Here is a 19,829-nt window from a genome sequence, read left to right on the forward strand (position 1 = left end):
TGGAGAGCAAATGTTTTGAGAATGATGATGGCAACAAATGTACAAATGTGCTTTATACAATTGATGTATTATGGATTGTGGTAAGAGTTGTATGAGCCCCCAATAAAATGATTAAAAAATAATGCAAGGAACCTTTTTGAATATGCATAATGGAATTACAAGGTATGTTCTGAAGTCTGACTTCATCTTTGTCCTGTCAGCCTCCTTTCTACCTTCCCCTCTTGGTAATTTAGAAAGAAAAAAAAAATTAAATTGTGGTTTACCTTTCTATTATTTTCCCTCCTTATATAAAAGATAATATATGATAAATAACCTGCTTCGCACCTTGTCTTTTACACATGAGATCTTACCATTGTTCCATATCACTATCCAAAACTCAAAAAATCCTCTTTGCCATCAAGTCGATGCCGGCTCATGATCTTATAGGACAAAATAGAACTGCTTCTGTGGGTTTCTGAGATTGTAACTCTCATGGAGTAGAAAGCTGTGTCTTTCTCCCAAAGAGCAGCTGGTGGTGTTGAACTTTGAATCCTGCTATTAACGGGCTAACTCATATCCACATACTGTTATTTTGCTACTGTTATGAATCATTCGACCCCCAAAGGGGTTGAGACCCGCACGTTAGGAACCGCTGAGTTAGAGAAATAGAACACCGTCTTCAGAAGTGTGTAGACCTAGATGGAGGATATATTGAGATCCTCTTTTGACAATTTTTGTTTAATGATGGTTTTTATGATTTTGTAGCAATACCCTTTTACTCTTGTGCAGACAGCACACATGAACGTGCTTATACATATACTTACAGATAGACATGCCAGAAATTCAAGCAGGATTCAGATAAGGATGTAGAATGAGGAATATTATTGCTGATGTTAGATGGATCTTGGCTGAAGGCGGAGAATATTAGAAAGATTGAAATCAAACCACATTAGGGTTGTATTCTCCCAGCATTTATTCAAATCGTATGCTGAATTAATCTGAAAGGCTAGGCTATATGAAGAATGGGGCATCAAGATATACAGATAACATGACCTTGCTTGCTGAAAGGAAAGCCAAGAGGACTTGAAGCACTTCTTGATGAAACTCCAAAGACTGCAGCCCATACATTGCAGCTCAGCATCAAGAAAACAAAAGTCCTCACAACTGGACCAGTAGACAGTATCACAAGGACAGAGGAAAGATTGTCGTGGTTAAGAAATTTCATTTTGCTTGGGTCCACGGAGACAGCAATCAAGAAATCAAAGGATGGCTGGCAATGCACAAATCTGCATAAGACCTCTTTAAAGTGTTAAAGAGCAAAAGTGTTGCTTTGAGGACTAAAGTATTTCTGACCTAATAAAATGACTTAAGTGTCATTCTCATATGTTTTTCATATGTAAATGATTACATTTGGGGGAGATGCAAGCTGATTCTTTGGTAGAATGTCCCTTAGTTTGGATTTGTCTGATGTCTGAATGCTTTTTAACATGCCTTAGAGTGTGTATGTTTTCTATTTTTGTAAGGTTAGAGGTATCAGAATGTCATTTACTTTTAATTACATGAGACAAATTGAAATGTGCCACTTACATCTTAAGTGGTGTTTGATTAATAAGTCCCAATTTGCTCTCTGATACAGTCATTAGATGTATTGATTGAAAGTGCCATTGGTTCCTAGTAAGCATCTGCTCTCATGTCATAATCACACCAGTTTTCTAATAGCAACTAAAGGTTAAGGACATGCAGATTTGAATTTCTTAGCTATGCATAATATTTCTTGGTCTATGATGAGTCTGTTTGCTACTCTTTCTATTTTCAAATAAAAAAGACCTTTGTCAGATGCTGTTGATTTAATTAAACACAGTCGTGCATCCTTTAAGTATGCATTCTGTGAGATGGGACATTATGGGATTTGGGGGTTGTGTGAATACTATAATTTATACAGTCAGTCTACAGATTACAAACCAGTTCCATTTCTAAATTAGTCTTTACGTTGAATTATTCTTACGTCAGGCTAGTAAACAGATAAACCACGTTTACTGCCATTGAGTTGATGTTGATTCTTACCAGCCAGCCCTAGAGGACAGGATAGAACTCCTGTGAGTTTCCAAGACTGCAACTCTTTTTAAAAAAATGTTTTACAATGATTTTATTGGGAGCTTTTACAACTCTTGTAACAATCCATACCTCCATTGTGCCAAACGCATTTGTGCATATATATGTTGCCATCATCCTTTTCAAAACATTTTCTTCTTGAGCCCTTGGTATCAGTTCCTCATTTTCCCCTCCCTCTCCCACCCTCCCCCAAGACTGCAACTCTTCATGGTTGTAGAATGCTCTTTTTCCTGCTGAGCAACTGGTGCTTTCAAATGGCTGACCTGACAGTCACATGATTGTCTTAGTGTGTAGTATATCTGTACCTTTTGTGCATAAAAGCATTAAGCACTTTCAGATACACTAAAGCGTGATCTGAATGGGTGTTAGGTGATGTGTGCCTTACATTCCTTTGGGCATTAACTCCGTAGAGGTTATTGTTCATAGCTCTCCTCACACTACATCAAGGACAGAAGGGACCTCAGGAAAATAAAGTTCAGGAGCACACCCTACTCAACTGCATGGCAAAGCTACTGTTTTCTCTGTATATCTTACTCTGTCTTGCGTAACATATTCTTTCATTTCTACTCTCCATCTCTCAGCTGCTTTCTGTTTCTCTTAGTTCTTTGCTTACATTTATACAAAACAGCTAGTTGCTTCTGAGTCTGCATAACCAGTTACCACTGCTATGCCCATGCCTCCTAGACTGAGCTCAGATCCCAAGAAGACCTTGGTTTGCTTATAGCCTATGCATTGCAAGCATCTGTTCTTGGTCCAGTTAGTTGTGATAGGATCTTTTGGGGTGGGGCTAGGATCTGTGGCTAGAGATACATTTTCAAAATATAGGTAGTCCCCAATTTATGACAAAGAGCCATTTTGGTGACTCTTATCCTCAGTTGGTTCTGATATAGTCTAATATGTCACTTTTTTTAGTTTTCATTATTATTGCTTTGTTTTATAGGTATCTGTAAATCTTGATCTTTATTTGTCTTTAGGGCTTGGAAACATTACATATAAACTTATAGATAGATTTTAATGAAGTCATATAAAATTGTACAAAACATAAAATTTACTCCCAAGATGTAGCAGATTTGGATTCAACTGACATTTTGTCAACTGCAGGAATAATCCACTTGTGGAAGGTCTGGATCATCTGAATTATCCCTGGGAATGGGATGACATTTCTAGTCAGATTAGTGGGAATTGCCTGTATGGACTTTTTGCTTCGTTCATTTTGCAATAGCATCTCACTGATTCCCGAATTGGCTTATCAACTTTAACAAAGCAACCAGTGTTGGGGTCCATGTTTTCAAACTACTGAAGCTCCTGATGTGGTTTAGAAAAAACTTCAGCTAATCCTTAAATTGTAAACTCTTTTTTAAACAGAATTTTGCTCCTTTTCCTCATTTTTCTTCACCATTTCTTTTCAAAATCCATTGAGTTCTGATCTTTCAATTTCCCTTCCTTTTGATCTATAAGCAGTGCACAACAATTGTAGCAAAACAAAACAAGAAAGTTTCATAATCAACTCATGGTCATCAAATTAATTCCAACTCATACTGACCCCGTAGGGCTGAGTAGAACTGCCTCTGGGTTTTTGAAGCCGTAAGATTTTACAGGAACTGAAAAGTCACACTTTTCTCCCATGGTGGATTTGAACTGCTGACCTTGTGGTTAGCAGCTCAAGTTGTAACCCACTATGCCACCAGAAATCTTTGGTGGTAGCAAGTTCCATCTAAATTCAGCGTTTTTGGGCCATAATCCCATCATGTTATGATCAAATGTAAGCACCAGTAAGCGCTCTTCTATTTCCCCTGCGTATGTTTTCCTGTAACTTCTTTCCAGAAAGATGTACTAACAATAAGATGTAAGAAGCAAGCCAGAAACAAAACAAAAAACCAGACGGTTAAATGAAGTTTGTCATAATTAGAATAAGTTGGGGACTACCTCTAGGGTATTTGAGGTAAGAATGACATTATCAGTACAGCCTCTGGGATTTTCCTTTGTTGGGAAAGTTTATTTGGAAATACCATGCTGTATTTCCGTGGTCTCATTTTGAAATATTTTGTATGAAAACAAACATGGACAGTAAAGTGTGAAAATCGTTCAGTGTACCCTATCCATATCTGAGGGGCTTCAGTAATAAAAGTTTCTATTCTTGAAATTTCTGATTTTTATCAGTTGTTTTCCAATAACTTTTTGAAGCCCCCTTTTATTTACTAACTAAAACTGAAAACCCAACACTCTGCCATCCAGTTGATCCCTGTGTGTGCTCTCCAAGACTAAATCTGTACGGGAGCAGAGCGCCGTCTTTCTCCCATAGAGCAATGGTGGTTTGAACTACTGTCCAACACCTGGCAGCTCCCTGTGGACGTACTGCTGCAACTGTGTTTCACTTCCATGCAGCAAAATCTTACTTGCATGTTGATATTAATGGTATTCAATAATTTCCACTCTGTGTGGTCACCTTTCTTTTGAATGGGCACAGATATGGAGCTTTTCTAGTTGATTGGCCAAATCTTCCAACTTTCTTGCCAAAGAAGAGTGAGTGCTTCCAGCGCTGCATCAGCTTGTTGAAACTTTTCAGTTGGTATTCTATCAATTCCTGAAGTCTTATTTTCCTTCAGTACTGAGTTAGTCTAGGTAGACTAGAGAAAACAATCCGCAGAGACTCATATATGTATGAGAGAGAGTTTTATATAAAGGGTTAAGTGTACATTAAGAAAGCATCCCAACCCAGTCTAGTTCAAGCCCATGTGTCTGACACTGATGTACAAAGTCCTCCTCAAACTCACAAAATACACTCAATGACGCCGACTGCAGGAGGAAAGCCAGTCGGTGAGTATGTAAGCATCTCAGCACTGGCAGGGGTCTCCACATGACTTCTTCAGCACCCAGGGCTGCATTGGGGTAGGTCCATGTGGCTTCTCCTCAGGGATGTCCCACAGAAAGTGAGCCTTGCTGGTTGAGGCAGAGAACTAGTTAAGGCAGCTGAACACTGGTTCAACCATCAGAGAAGAGACCAGAAAGGCAAGGCTTACTGAGCCATTTTTCTCTTCCCCTTTCAATTAAACTGCCCTTCAATGAATTCCACATTTGTTCATCTGCTAGCTTGGCACAATAAACCTTAACTAATAACAAGTACCACCAGTTTTGATTGTATGATACCTCTTAAATGATGATGGTCGATCATTTCTTTTGGGGGCAGGGCCTATATATTCCCTCTATCTTCTTTTGATTCTCTCTCCGTTATTCAGTGTTTTGCCTATAGAACTCTTCAGTAATGCAACTCAGGGCCTTCACTGTCAGTTCTCTCAGCTTGAGGTGTGGTCAGCGTGCTCTTCCTTGTTGACTTTTTAACTCTAGGTCTTCCAGTGGTTCCGTAGTTGACTGCTGACCCAGAGTTAGCGTTTGGAACCCAGGTAGGCTCTGTGGAGGGAAAGATGCCACAACCCGCTCTCTTAGAGACCACAGCCTGGGGACACATGGGGCAGTTCTGTTCTGCGCCTAGGGTCTCTATGGCAGCGCCATCTTTCTCCCATAGAGCAATGGTGGTTTGAACTACTGCCCAACACCTGGCAGCTCCCTGTGGACGTACTGACAGTGGGGGTTTGACTTTTGTTTTCTGGGGGTAGTAATTTGCCTTTCTTTATTGTATTACTGCTCCTTTCCTAATTTTAACCTTATATATCTGAATCACTGTACTCTTTTTTTCTCTAGGAAATCTACCTCTTGTGGTTTCTTTCTAGTACGTAAGAAAAACATAAGGAAAAGAAAAACTAAACATTACTGTTGTTACATGTTCCTGTTAATCCACTTTTTAAAGAGAACCATTATATACATAAGAATCATACATACACACATGTGATTGAGTGGTATGCTTTTCGTATTTTGATATAAGCTTCTACACCAGGATTTTAAAAAATGACTGCCAAAGAAGTATAATATTCTGTAGGCTATTAAAGGTATTGTGTAAATAAAAGTATCCAAGATCATTGTAAGTTTGAGAAATGCTGAATTTATTTGACTGTTTCTGGTTTGATGACTTTTAGATTGTTTCTATTCATTTACTTGGATACATGATGTGTGAAGATCAATATATATGTAAATTTATTCTCTTGTACCTTATTTCCTAACCAGAGGTCCAAAGAATAGATTTTTCCAAGTTGAAAATGTTTTTAGAAAACATGAAGAAAAATCTTAAGACACTTTCTGGTTGTATTCCTCTTATGATATTTATACAATATATTTTTATTATATCTCACTGTGGTGGCCAGCATTTTGAGTTCCTTCTTAAATAACAAAAGCTTTTGGTTAACAATTCTGGGGTTTGGGTACTCCAGAAGAAGGTGAGGTCAAGTATTTAGCCCGCTGCTAGCCAGCGTAAACTTCCAAGTTCTGTTGAGCTGGGATCTTTAGGCCGCGGAGAAAGGGCATGGTCCTGTCTATTCATAGCATGCTTCACTGAGAGGCACCATATTGTTGATAGTTCCTGAAGGTTTGCCTAGGCGCTCCCACCATTATGTCAAAGCTAGCTGAAGCCAGCCTTCTTTAGCTTCATGTGGAACCCCTTATTAAGTTTCCTAGGAATTTAATTGTCATGGATACACAAGCCAGGGAGCTATTGTTAGGTCCCAGTGTCACCCTAGACTTGTTTGTAGTGACTATAACTGTAACAAAATGAAACGTTGCTTGGCCCTGGGCCATCCTCAGATTGGTTGCTGTGTTGGGAGTTCATTGTTGTAGCCATTGTGTCAAGCCATTTGGTTGAGGGTTTTCTTTTTTTTCTGACCTTCTGCTTTACCAAGCACGGTGCCCTTCTACGGCAATTGGCCCAACCATCCTCAATTCTCAGGAGCATCCATCCTGGCTAATCTTCCTCCAAGGTTGATATGTACATTCTCCTTGCAGTCCCTGGTACACTCCATATTTTTCGACATTACCCCTCAGTTTGGATGCTTCCTTTTCCATGGTCTGGCTTTTGCATGCTTCTGGAAATGCCTCTTGAAAATACCATAGCTTAGGTTGGGTGGACCTGTGTCCTCAGAGTGATGACATTTTTGCTTGTTAGTGGTTTAAAGATTTTTTGGGTTTTTTTTGCAGCAGATTTGCCTAATGCAATATGTTGTTTGATTTCTTGATTCGCATCCATGGGTGCTGATTATTGATCGGAATAAAATGAACTCCCCGACAGCTGCAATTTCTCCACGGTTCGTTATTTTGCGCATTGGGATTTTTGCTTTCTTCTTGCTCAAGTAGAATCCATTCTGAAGACTTTTGTCTTCTACCTTCATCAGTAAGTGCTTCGAATCGCCATTTTCAGCAATCACATTTGTGTCATCAGCAGGACTCTGGGTCCTTAATGAGTCTTCCGCTAATGCCAATGCCATGTTCTGTTTCACATAATTGAGTATCTGGGATAATTTGCTCAGCTTACAGACAATGAAATGGAAGGATATAACCCTGGTGCACACCTTTGATGATTTTGAACCATTGCAACTTTGTTTCTGAGTTTGAGGGACTGTCTCATGATTGCAGGAGCACAGTTCAATGTTCTAGAGTTCCCATGATCTGTAATGCTGTCCATAACCCAGCATCCATACCGTCATGTTTTGGTGAGCTCCTCCTCTTCTCCATGCCAGTCGGGGTCTGCAGCACTTTTCTCACCATTATAAATTGGTCTTTTCAACTGCTTTGCTTAATCTGGCCATCTTAATTTTTTCACAACCCCCCTTTTCTACCACTGACTACCTTTTAAAGGGTTTTTAAACGATTCCCTCAAATTCAGTCAATGTGTGCCACCCCCACCCCCATCCTGCACTTTTAAACGGGACTCTTTAAACAGATCTTCCTGTTTGTCCCCTTTGGCTTCATGAATCTCAAGTCTCGTTTTCCTACCGCCGCCATGATTCTCAGGAGCCACCCCGGAGTCATTGGTGATGGTCAGCCATCACCTGCAACAGGCCGGCCACACTTAGCTAGTGCAGGGTCCACACCTCCCTTATCCGGGGCCTTCCATTCTTCTGAAGATTGAATGGCTTTCTCTCCCTCCTACCAAGATTGTCTGTGACACTGTTCTGAGTCTTAACCAGTTCTACACTTCTGCTTTCTCTGGAGAGCTAGGCACTGTAAATTGATAGCCAGTAACACTGCAGGCAACGTTAGTGCCTTTGTAACTTGGAGAAGAGTACCCTGCCTTCATCTAGTATTGCCTGGTTGCCATCAGTATTTCCAGGTCCCTAATTGTCTGTCAACCTTATTCCATCTGTCCTTGCTAGAGCTCTCTCTTTGTCTGGTTCTACCTCATCTTTTGTGTTTGTTACTTAAAACTTTAGGCATAAAGTGGTCCTTATTTTCTGTTTATGGATACGCTTGTTTGTCTAATATTTTCCTCTAGGATTAACCATGTGTTTTTATATTAAACAGCAATGAATGAGTGATGGCCTAATTATCTATGAGACCAAATTGGGGGAGATTGCTTTTCCTTACTACTATAACCTAGGTTTTGGGAGTACTCCCCAGTCCTTACAATCTAATAAACTTAGACCTGAATAAAGATTGAATTCTGGTACATTTCTAAATCTCTGACCTCTAGAGTTCTTGTGTACAAGAAGACAATGAGCCAGTGAAAATTAGTGTTATTTTTTATCAGTGTTTTACTTAAAATTATAGCTGTGGGAAACCATCAGAGTCAGACCAAAAAAATGTGGCTAATGATGTTTGTATTCTTTACTCTGAATTCAAGGTAAATGAGCTCCTGTTTCTCTTTAAAATAGGGTTACACATCATTTTGGAACGACTGTATATCATCTGGATTACGAGGCTGTATGTTAATTGAATTAGCCTTGAGAGGAAGGTTACAACTAGAGGCGTGTGGAATGAGACGGAAAAGTCTGTTAACAAGAAAGGTAAGAGGAGAGATCCGCCTTTATAGGACCGCACCCCTCAAAATGAAAAAAAGATTTGTATTAACCGCTTTCAGGCAGAGAAGAGGAAGCTGATTTTAAAATCCAGACTTTATTGACTCAAGCTTGCATACCCTTTTGCACCTGTGCTTCCTGCTTGTCTGCATACGGTGCAGAGTGGAGTGCAGGGGAGGACCACTGGCCAATGCAAATTTTAAAAGATTCCCAAGGTCATTTGCTTGTTTCTGAAAGTTATCATTTTGGAATCAATGGCATGCATATTTTAAAGCACAAGAGTTGTTCTTTTTAGAATCACCCCAAGAGACATTGTCTTTTAGCTGCATATGAATGTTTTTGATTTCTGCCTTCTTCATTGTGAAGGCAAGTATAGATATTTCATAGACATTATTATTCACTAATGCTTAGAATTGTTAAGTTCATCTTCAGTCTTAAAATTCAAGACTGGCAGTTGATCCTTAGGGCATGATGTTTCAAATGTTTTTTCCCTTAACATAGTATTGTACTGTGTGGGAATCTCAGAATCAATCCCACCACTTTTGTCTTCAGCTCAGAAGCTAGAACAAGTCCCCAGTTTTTCCTTCTAGTTCAGTTCAGAGGTCAGCTGCCCATGCCTTCTTTCTCTGGCCCTCCCACAAGCTGAAAGGTAGTCCTTTTGACTACCCAAAGAGGCAGAGACTCCCAAGTTTGGGAGTGCACACCACACTTTCTCTCCTGGAGTTTCCCTTCCCTGAACCCCCGCACTTCTGACCTGCTGGCTCTCACTACTCCTTTGGGGTTGATAATTCGCTGCAATGACTCACGGTGTTGTTGATAGGTGCCGTCGAGTTGGTTCTGACCCATAAGCACCGTGTGCACAACAGAACAAAAGACTGCTGGGTCCAGTGCCATCCTCACACTTTTTCCTCTGCTCGAGCCCGTGTTGCAGCCATGGTATTGATTCATCTCCTTGAGGGCCTTCCTCCTTTTCATTGCCCCTCTGCCAAACAATGTCCTTCTCCAGGGACTAGTCTCCTGACCACATGTCCAAAGAATGTGAGACAAAATCTTGCCGTCCCCATCTCCAAGGAGCACTTTGGCTGTATAAGACAGGTCAGTTTGTCCTTTTAGCAGTCCATGGTATTTTCAATGTTCTCTAGCCCTACAGTTCAAATGCATCAATTCTTTGTCTTCCTTATTGTCCAACTTCTCACATACATATGAAGAAATTGAAAATATCATGGCTGGGGCTAGCCATACCTTAGTCCTCAAAGTAACACTTCGTGCTTTTCAATACTCTGAGGAGGTCTTGCACAGCAGATTTACCCAGTGCAATACGTCTTGATCACTTGACTGCTACTTCCATGAGTATTGATTGTGGATCCAAGCAAGAGGAAATGTTACCTATTGGCCCACTTCTGAGGATTTTGATATTCTTTACATTAAGTTGTAATCCATACTGAAGACTGTACTTGCTGGTGAAGATCAAGGATTACAGCCTTTCATGTGGAGTGACTCATGTAACATGCAAAACATCCTAAACCAATTTTTACACAAGTAATACTTTTAAATTTACCAATTACACTCCCTTGATATTTCCATGGATTTTTCACATGTGCTACAATAATTTATTTTGTAGCCAAGATATTTAAAAAATGGACACGGGTGCCTACTAAAAAATATCTAGAGGGAAGGGAGTAGGAAAGATATGCTTTATCTATGTTATCTCTGTTGAGCGTTCCAAATTTCTCTTCCTTGTGCTTTCTGATGTTGGAGGCTTCCCTTCAAATGTCTTGTCATCTTTGGCCACCCTTTGAGTCTGGTCATGAATTCCCCTTCTACCCCCCTTTTTCTCAGCCTAACAAGAGGACCAGGAGTAACTCTAATGAGGTGTGCACACCTTCAGATAACCAACTGCTTGTGATCAAAAGGGCAGCATTTACCCAAGAACAAAGTCCAGATGTTAGGAAAGAAAGAGGAATGAAAACGTGGAGCTGAAAGGAGAAAATGGGAGAACATCAGGGGGCTTGGAATCAATGAGGAAACAAAATGTGTATGAATGCACTGTAAACCCTCACCCACGTCTCAGAACTTAAAATGTTTTAATTTTAAACTCTGATGTTGTAAGTTAGCCAATTCAAATTTGGTATTACAGAAATTGAACGAGCAATGTGTTACTTAGCCAGTGACATGAACGAAGGCTGGAGTTCAATACTTGCTTACCGTGCAGAATAGCGTTTTCTTCTCCTGTTCCTCACCTTTGGGTTTCTCCATTCTTCAGATGTTTTCTATATCCCAATAATAGTTTTTCTTCAAACATGATAGTTAAACATTTTATGTAGTCAAGTCTTTTGGTGGTGCAGTTTCATTGTATACTTATGCCACCTTTGATTGTGGTAGAAACTAAGAGGAACCAAGGTTTCTTCATATTTACTCCCAATGTATTAAGTAGTTGTTTTAATAAAATTTATTTAAAAGTTTGTTGCCCCAATGATATGAAATGCCACCTTTATCACATACTAAATTCTGTATATGCTTGAGTTTTGGGATCTAGTTAATACGCACATCATCAATTTATGTGTCAGTACCCGAAGCTCAGCATTGAACAGTGAGTATAAACCATCCTAGCATTTTGATTGGCTAATTATTACTTTTTCATCTCATTATTCATGATTAAACTGATCAGGCTGAAATACTGGATTTCTTCGGCATCAAGTTAATTTTAAATGTGGACTTTGGCACTGCATTAACATATACCACCACTTTAAGCATTATTGATTCGTTGCAAAATTGTTTTGCTTTTAATTGAATGAGATCAAGACCGAAAACTGAGTGAGTTGTTTCAATTTTATTGCTTATGTTTTAGGTGATCTGTAAGTCAGATGCTCCGACAGGGGATGTTCTTCTTGATGAAGCTCTAAAGCATGTTAAGGAGACTCAGCCTCCAGAAACGGTGCAGAACTGGATTGAATTACTTAGCGGTAAGGTTCTGTGTATCAATTAAAAATGGAGTTCTCTTTAAACATTTTATAAAAGCCAAAAATCATTTGGAAAGGAACCTATACAAAATAGCCAGAAGCTTATTTAGTGATTTAAGAAACTTATAAAATTATTAGTCACTGAGTGGAGAAGTCATGATTTTTAAAGTTTACCTCTCCGACACCACCCCCACCCCACCCCACCCCACCCCGTCCATACACCATTGTTCACTGTGGAGTTCATCACAGTAGCCGAAAGGTGGCAGCAACTCAAGATGTCCATCAACAGAGGAATGACTAAACAAGTGTGGTCTCTACAGATGAAGTTCTGCTGCATGCTCGGGCACAGAAGAACTTTGAAAACATTATGCCAAAGTGCAGTACGTCAGACATCAAAGATAAACTATGTGATTCTGTGTATATGAAACATCCCGAATAGGCAAATACAGTACATCGAAACAAAAGTGGTTAGTGGTTAGCAGGGGGAGAGAGGCAAATACGGTACATCAAAACAAAAGTGGTTAGTGGTTATCAGGGGCAGAGTTATGCTTACTGCATGTTGAGTTTCAGTTTGGGGTGGTGAAAATTAAAAGGTTTTGAAATCGGTAATGATAATTATTAGTGGGTAGGATTTTATCTTAGAAAATTAGTAGAGAAAAACTCAGTTGTGAGGTGCATAAACTCATTTAGTTATGGCAAGACTCAAAGTAAAACTTTAAAAAAAATCATTTTATTAGGGGCTCGGACAATTCTAATCACAATCCAGACACATCAATTGTGTAAAGCACATTTTTACATACATTGCCCTCATCATTCTCAAAACATTTGCTCTCCACTCAAGCCCTCGGCATCAGCTCCTCATTTTTCCCCTCGATCCCCGATCCACCCTCCCTCATGAATCCCAGATAATTTATAAATTATTTTGTCTTATCTTGCACTGTCTGACATCTCCCTTCACCCATTTTTCTGTTGTCTGTCCCCCAGGGAGGAGGTTATATGTAGATCCTTGTAATCGGTTCTCCCTTTCCACCCCACCCTCCCTCCACCTTCCTGGTATCACCACTCTCACAACTGATCCTGAAGGGATCATCCTCCCCGGATTCCCTGTGTTTCCAGTTCCTATCTGTACTAGTGTACATCCTCTGGTCTAGCCAGATTTGTAAGGTAGAATTGGGACCATGATAGTGGGGAGGAAGCATTTAGGAACTAGAGGAAAGTTGTATGTTTCATCGTTGATACACTGCACCCTGACTGGCTCATCTCCTCTCCTTGACCCTTCTGTAAGGGGATGTCCAGTTGCCTACAGATGAGCTTTAGGTCTCCACCCCACACTACCCCCCTCATTCACAATGATAAGATTTTTTTGTTCTGATGATGCCTGATGCCTGATACCTGATCCCGTCCACACCTTGTGATCACACAGGCTGGTGTTTCTTCCACGTGGGCTTTGTTGCTTCTGAGCTAGATGGCTACTTGTTTACCTTCAAGCCTTTCAGACCCCAGATGCTATATCTTTTGATAGCTGGGCTCCATCAGCTTGCTTCACTACATTTGCTTATCCACCCATCAAAGTAAAACTTTTAAACATTCACTTAGAACCAGAGAATTAGAATTAACAAATATAATGATAACAGTGTTAGTTCAGTGTTTGGAGGCCTAATCTTTAGGCTGAATAAGCACTGCTCCCATTTGGCACAACTCCCTTGTAGGGTGCAAGGTCAGTGAATAGTGGTGGGCAGAATCCCATTTCTAGCTCTTCCTTCTCTTAGTGAGCGAGCCAGACATGTAGGACCTTATTGTGATTTTTGTCACCGTGGTTCCACAAAACTAGGGCCAGTATGACCTGAAAAACTAGTATGTAATGTCCTTTTTGCTGAATGAGATTAGGGAGGTTATTTAGAAATAGGTTGTATTTGTTGTGTAACAGCATGCTACGTCAAAGGGAAATGAAAAGTTACATTTTCTACATCTGTCACATGCTTTTATGCTTCTCTGTCTTGGTTTAGAAATGTTTAAATAACCTTACGACTTACAGGCTTCTAATGATTCCTAGTTAATGTTAGAGTATCTCACCAAGGTGGCACATATCTATTCCTAAATCCATATTATGAATGATTATACTTATGCACTTTGAAAGTATTGTAGTGACTTAACGTCTCACAGGATTTGAGAGCTTTACAGAAACATACAGAACAGTTGCACAGCGTTGAAAATATAAGCATTGTCACTTAAAAGTGGTAAATTTTTATGATATATATTTTACCACAATAAAATAATGATTAAAATCATCTTTAACAAGACTGAGCAGATAATGAGACATTATACTCTTCCTTAGCGTTCTGTTATCATCATTGTCAGAATTACCTTATGGATGCTGTTGGTCAGGATCGATGGGGTTAAAACTGTGGTAACAAAGACTCAACAAACCCAGTGACTTCAAACAGTGACTTCTCACACTCAGGTTGTCAGTCAGTCCTACGCCTCCTCATCCTCATCTGACTGCCCAGCACATGGAGCTGCCTCTCTTTGGAGCCTTGCCCTGCACTGGCATAAAGGGAAGTTTAGCATAGCACATCACTCAGGCTCTCAAATGCTCTTGTTCTGAAGTGACAAGTGGTTCACCTTTCATTGGTCAGAATAACTTGTGTGGACTCCCTGAGTTTCAAGGAGGTTGGAAAGTGTAGCCTTAGAACTGAAATCATGGGCTGGCAGTGGATAACACAACTAGCCCATTTGTTTCCATTTAAGTGTGTATTCCTCTTATCTCCCCGAGGGGAGCTCCTAGCTTGTGGGACCCAAGAAAGCCATCTTGCTCTGCATTTCTACTGTGCTAATATATAAAGTGTAGCTGGGGCTTCAAAAAGGTCATGGAAAACTTCATTAACTTTAAATCCCATTTTTCTACCAACTTTTCAACCAATTTCTACCCCTGGTGTGTATTCTGAGTACATTTATTGTCATTTTCATATTGAAGCATATTACTATTGAGAGTCATGGTGAGATAGTTTATTGTGTCAGCCTGGCCGATAAACACAAGTGGGATTAACTGAAGGGCAGAGAGATAAATGGCTTGGCAAGCCTCACCTTTCTTGTCTCTCGCTCTTTGATCATTGGACTAGTGTGCGGCTGCCTTGCTTGTTCTGTGCCTCAATTTAAAGGCTACACTACCTGTGGGACGCCTAGCCTGTGGACTGTGTCGCTGTAGTTGAGGTCACTTTAAGACATCGCTGGAGCTGGAGACTGGCGGTCGGTGACCTGGCTGGCAGCTGCCTAGTGGTTGGCTGCTGTGCTGACATAGCCTAGCTCTAGCCATAAATAGAGGAAGATCTGGCAGCAGACTAGACTTGAAGGACTGGACTGCTAGTCTCTCACAACTCTCTCACGGGAGTGAGTTGAATTGAGCCATTTGTAGTGCTTTATAATTTAACCGTTCATTTCTTGTATTATATATTTATCTGTACAGTGAACCCTCGTTTATCGCGGTTAATCGGTTCTAGACCCTACCGTGATAAATGAAATTCCGCGAAGTAGGATTCCTTATTTGTAAATCAAATATTTTCATAGTTAGAGCATAGAGGACATGAAAAAACACCCTTTAGTCACCATTACACTCATATTACCCAGTTTATTAAACGAAAAAGGGAAAATACAGTAAAACATTTTGGATGTTACAATTATCATTTATTATTTATTATATTATTTATGGCATCAAGAGTGTACAGTATGAGCCAATCAGTGGCAGTAATGACAGAGCATGCGCTGTTACGCAAAAACCGCGATAGAGTGAAGCCGTGGACGTCGAAGCGCGAAGTGGCGAGGGTTCACTGTATATGCTTTAACAGTTTATTTCTTTTTATATATCTAATTATCTTTATAAATAAATATATTATCAGCAATTTGGTTTTATCTCTCTAGAGAACCCTCTAACACACATGGTTTGAAAACCACTTAGATGTTGTCAGAGTTTAATAATTAGCATGATGTCATTTTGTTAACTAATAAAGTAAGCATTATTTCTGAAATGAACAGTCTTATTAGGAGGAGGATCTTCGTTCAGTAAACGAGTGTAAGATTTGTGTGTTTTTATATATCCTCCAGTCCTAGTTAATTGGATATTTATGGGACTTTACACTTATGGCAAAGTTCATTCTTCTTTCTTCTTGCTAGAGATCACTAATCTGCTCCTAAGGTCTCTTAATTCTTAAATCCATTGACTAACCTCTTGTTGATCTACTGACAGTATTTCTTTTTATTTCAGTGAGTGAGAGAAACTTTAATTCTGTGTCCGTCCATTCCCCTGTGCTTGTTTCACTGATAATTGGCTTCAGCTTGCAATTTCTTTTGCTGGTGATCCTCTTTTAGATTTGCCTATTTGTTGAGCATTTGTTTTGGTTAAAACCAGCTCATTTCTAAATCCACTTAGCATACATCACTACTGTACATCGCAACGCCCAGTACAGCTTCCATTTATGCTTGTAAATCACCTGGCAGACTTTGAGAATGTCACTTAATAAATGTGATTTCTCCAGATGAACGTGGAAGTGCTGATACCTCCTAATGGTGTTCTTGTGTCATTGGTGGGTCATCTTGTGCCTTCTCAGGAAACCTGTGGCCTTGACAATTGTGGACCATGCTCCTAGTGCTGGCTGTGTTGACCTGTTGCCTCTTCTGGTGGGCAGTACATGCCAGAATTCATAATGAAGGTCTCATTCAGCTAAAGAACGGGTGTCTCAAAGTCACAGTTATCTTTTCTGACAGAAAAATCACAGAATAATCATTTTATGGAATGTAGTGGGTTTTACCCTAGCTTCCCTGCTGTTACTATCTGCGGTGAAACTACCTGGCTTGGTGCCAGTGTTTTCAGATGCTCTGAAACGCTTTTGAAATGTTATCTCAAAGTCCACTGACACCCAAGACTTTGGTTTAATCACATATCTTACACCAGCAATTTCCTTGAATAGGTTATGCCACAATGCTTCCTACATTTATCTATAAATAGCATTTTTAAAGTGTAGCCTATCTGGTTGTACTCAGTATACTGAGGTTGATTGTACTTGGTTCTCAATCTGTTTGCTGTTGTATATCTGTGGCAGTTACATAATCTATCAACTTGAGTGAAGGGGTGGAGTCTAGACTGTCAATCAGGTCACAGCTTGATGACCTTCTTTGGCGGCGGGACATACGCTTGCTACAAGACATGCTGGCTGACAAGCCACATGGAGCTATGCTGACGGAACCAGAACCCTGGAAGTGGGGGAGGCAAGTGTAAACCCACACCAGCATTGAGATGCTTCCACTGCCACTGGATCCACAAGACCTACCCGCTGGCCTATGATCTTCTTGCATTTGGCATCATTGCGTGTGTTGCGTGAGTCTGGAGAGGAATTTATAGTCTGCTATCAGATATATGGACTATTATAGGACTTAAGGCATTCTGGACTGGGCTGGGTTTTCTTAATATACAATTACTTTTTGATATAAATCTCTTTCTTGTACATACATGATTGTCCCTGGGTTTGTTTTTCTAGTCAACCCAGACTAATGCAACATCCATCCCCTCTTGATTGAGTACTTAAACGATGGCAGGCACCTGCAAGGAGAGTGAATTTTTAATGTGGCTCCGTAACTCCCAGCAAACGATCTTTCCCTAAATGGATCTGTCTAGAAGGTGGGAGGGAAGATACTGTAAGGATTCATCTGAGTAATTGTAAACAGGATTCGCTGGAATGCCATCCTGCTTCATATAAAATGCCCTCTGAGAAGCAGGCGTGGGGAATCTCATTCCCAGCAAGAGCCAGAAGTGGACCATGTCCTCTGGAACCCCAGAATCCTTGTACAGTGAACCTCCTGGTCCAAAAGACAGCTGTGACATCAGAGGAACAGCAGCAGCAGAGCAGGAGCTAAGCATGAGGCAGAATGGTGGACTTCTCAGCCCACACAGCAAGGACAGCTGAGTGCTTTGGGGCATGATATGGCTTGTGGAGTGGGGTGCCTCATGGCACTAAATTGGGGAATTCAGTTGGTTGACCCACAGAGCTTGAGCTCAATGCCTTCGGTTTGAGGTTTAGAGAGTAAGCTTTTTGGACATCATTTAGCAGCTCTGAAAGAACTTTCATAACATGTCTTGATGAGCAACTCGATTCTGAGTATTTTGCACTATTAACTTCATTAACCCTTTAATCATGACTATTGTCTGAGTTCTCTGTTGCTATTGCAATGGCTATTAGAACCGAGGCATAAAAATAGAGACTGCATTGTTCTGCTAACAGCATGGTCAGTAGTTCAAAATGACCAGCTGCTCTTCAGGAGGAAGATGGCATTTTCTATTCCTGTAAAGAGTTACCACCTCAGAAAGTTAACAAGGGCAATTCTACTGTGTCTTATAAGGTAGCTTTGAGTTAGAATCCGCTCGATGGCAGTGAGTGCATTTTGGGTTTTTTGTTAACAAGTATAAGCTCTGCTCAAAAACATTTAAAGACAATTAGAATTTTGTAAAACATGTTTACTTGAATAAGAACCTCGCTAGCTGAAACAATGCTAATAATTAGCAAGCTTTTTTAAAAAAAAAAAAAAATCAGTATCCTGAAAGGATTAGGTCGTTGTAAATGCCAGAAATTGCCTCTAGCACCATAATCGCTTGCTTCTGACATAGCAATGGACCTCCATTTCAGAGAGTCCAGAGTGGGAAGAAGGGGGAAAGCATTTAATTTTTAGAATTAAAGATCTATAATCAATGTCAATAGGAGCAGCAGTTATAGTGTATTGAGTGCAGCTGCCTCAAAAGACCTCTTTAAAGTGATCAAAAGTAAAGCTAGTCCTTTGAGGTCTAAGCCATCCCTGACCAACCAAGATATTTTCATTCACTGTATGTGCATGTGATAATAGGACAGCGAATAAAGAAGAACAACGAAGAATTGATGTCTCTGAATTAAGGTGTTAGCAAAGACCGTTGACTATCCACACCATGCCAAAAGAATGAGCAAATCTTCCCTGGGAGAAGTACATCCAGACTACTCCCGAGCAGCGAGAGTAGCAGATTTGTCTCATCAAGAGGAGCCAGTTCCTGACAAAAGATACTACGCTCACTAATGGGTTGACACAGACTCCCAGCAGTGGGGTCAAGTATAGTAGTGGCTATAAGAAGGGCGTAGGACCAGGCAGTGTTTAGATTTTATGTACATAGGATCACTATGAGGTGGGGCCAACCCAATGGCACTCCCAGCACCTGACAACTATGACAAGGAAACGTTTGCTCCCCACCTAGCACACGATCAGAAGATAGGTGTTGGCCGACATCCAGGAATTGATGTGCTAGCAATTGAAATGTTTCACCAAGGTGATGAAGCAGTCGACTCCCTCACTTGTCTATGCCAGGACATTTGGAGGGCACTTAACCTGGCCAGCTGACTGGAAGACTACCGTATTTGTGCCCCTTCCAAAGGAAGGCGACTCAGCAGAATGCTCAAACTGTAGATCAATATGATTGACTTCACATGCAGGTAAGGCGTTGCTGAAGATCAACTAACAACACTTGAAGCAGTTCTTTGACAGAGCTACTAGAGGTTCAGACCAGATTCAAAAGAGGACATGGAGCAAGGAATATCATTGCTGATGTCAGATGGATCTTGGCTCTAAGCAGAAAATACTAGAAAGATGTTTGCTTTTGTTTTATTGACTGTGGCAAGGCATTCAGCTGTGTGGATCATAGCAAATTATAGGTCTTATTGAGAAGAATGGGTCTCATGCAGAACCTGTACATGGATTAAGAGGCAGTTGTAGGAACAGAACAAGGTTTAAAATCAAGAAAGCTGTGTGCGTATCTTCTCACCATACTTATTCATCTGTATGCTGAGCAAATAATCAGAGAAGCTGGATTATA

At 40.4% G+C, this 19,829-nt stretch overlaps 1 protein-coding gene across 1 annotated transcript in view; it reads left to right on the forward strand.

Moving 5' to 3' along the window:
• Window positions 1-19,829, forward strand: part of GOLPH3 (golgi phosphoprotein 3) — a 38,404-nt gene that overhangs the window by 4,574 nt on the left and 14,001 nt on the right. Inside the window, exons 2-3 of the mRNA XM_004698088.2 lie at window positions 8,847-8,978; window positions 11,839-11,953. Of these exons, the coding sequence (XP_004698145.2) occupies window positions 8,847-8,978; window positions 11,839-11,953 (247 nt within the window). The remainder of the gene's footprint in view (window positions 1-8,846; window positions 8,979-11,838; window positions 11,954-19,829) is intronic.

This window comes from Echinops telfairi, unplaced genomic scaffold (assembly GCF_000313985.2).
Source record: "Echinops telfairi isolate 266 unplaced genomic scaffold, ASM31398v2 ScPeMD7_7469;HRSCAF=8507_1, whole genome shotgun sequence".
In the NCBI taxonomy this organism is placed as follows: domain Eukaryota; kingdom Metazoa; phylum Chordata; class Mammalia; order Afrosoricida; family Tenrecidae; genus Echinops; species Echinops telfairi.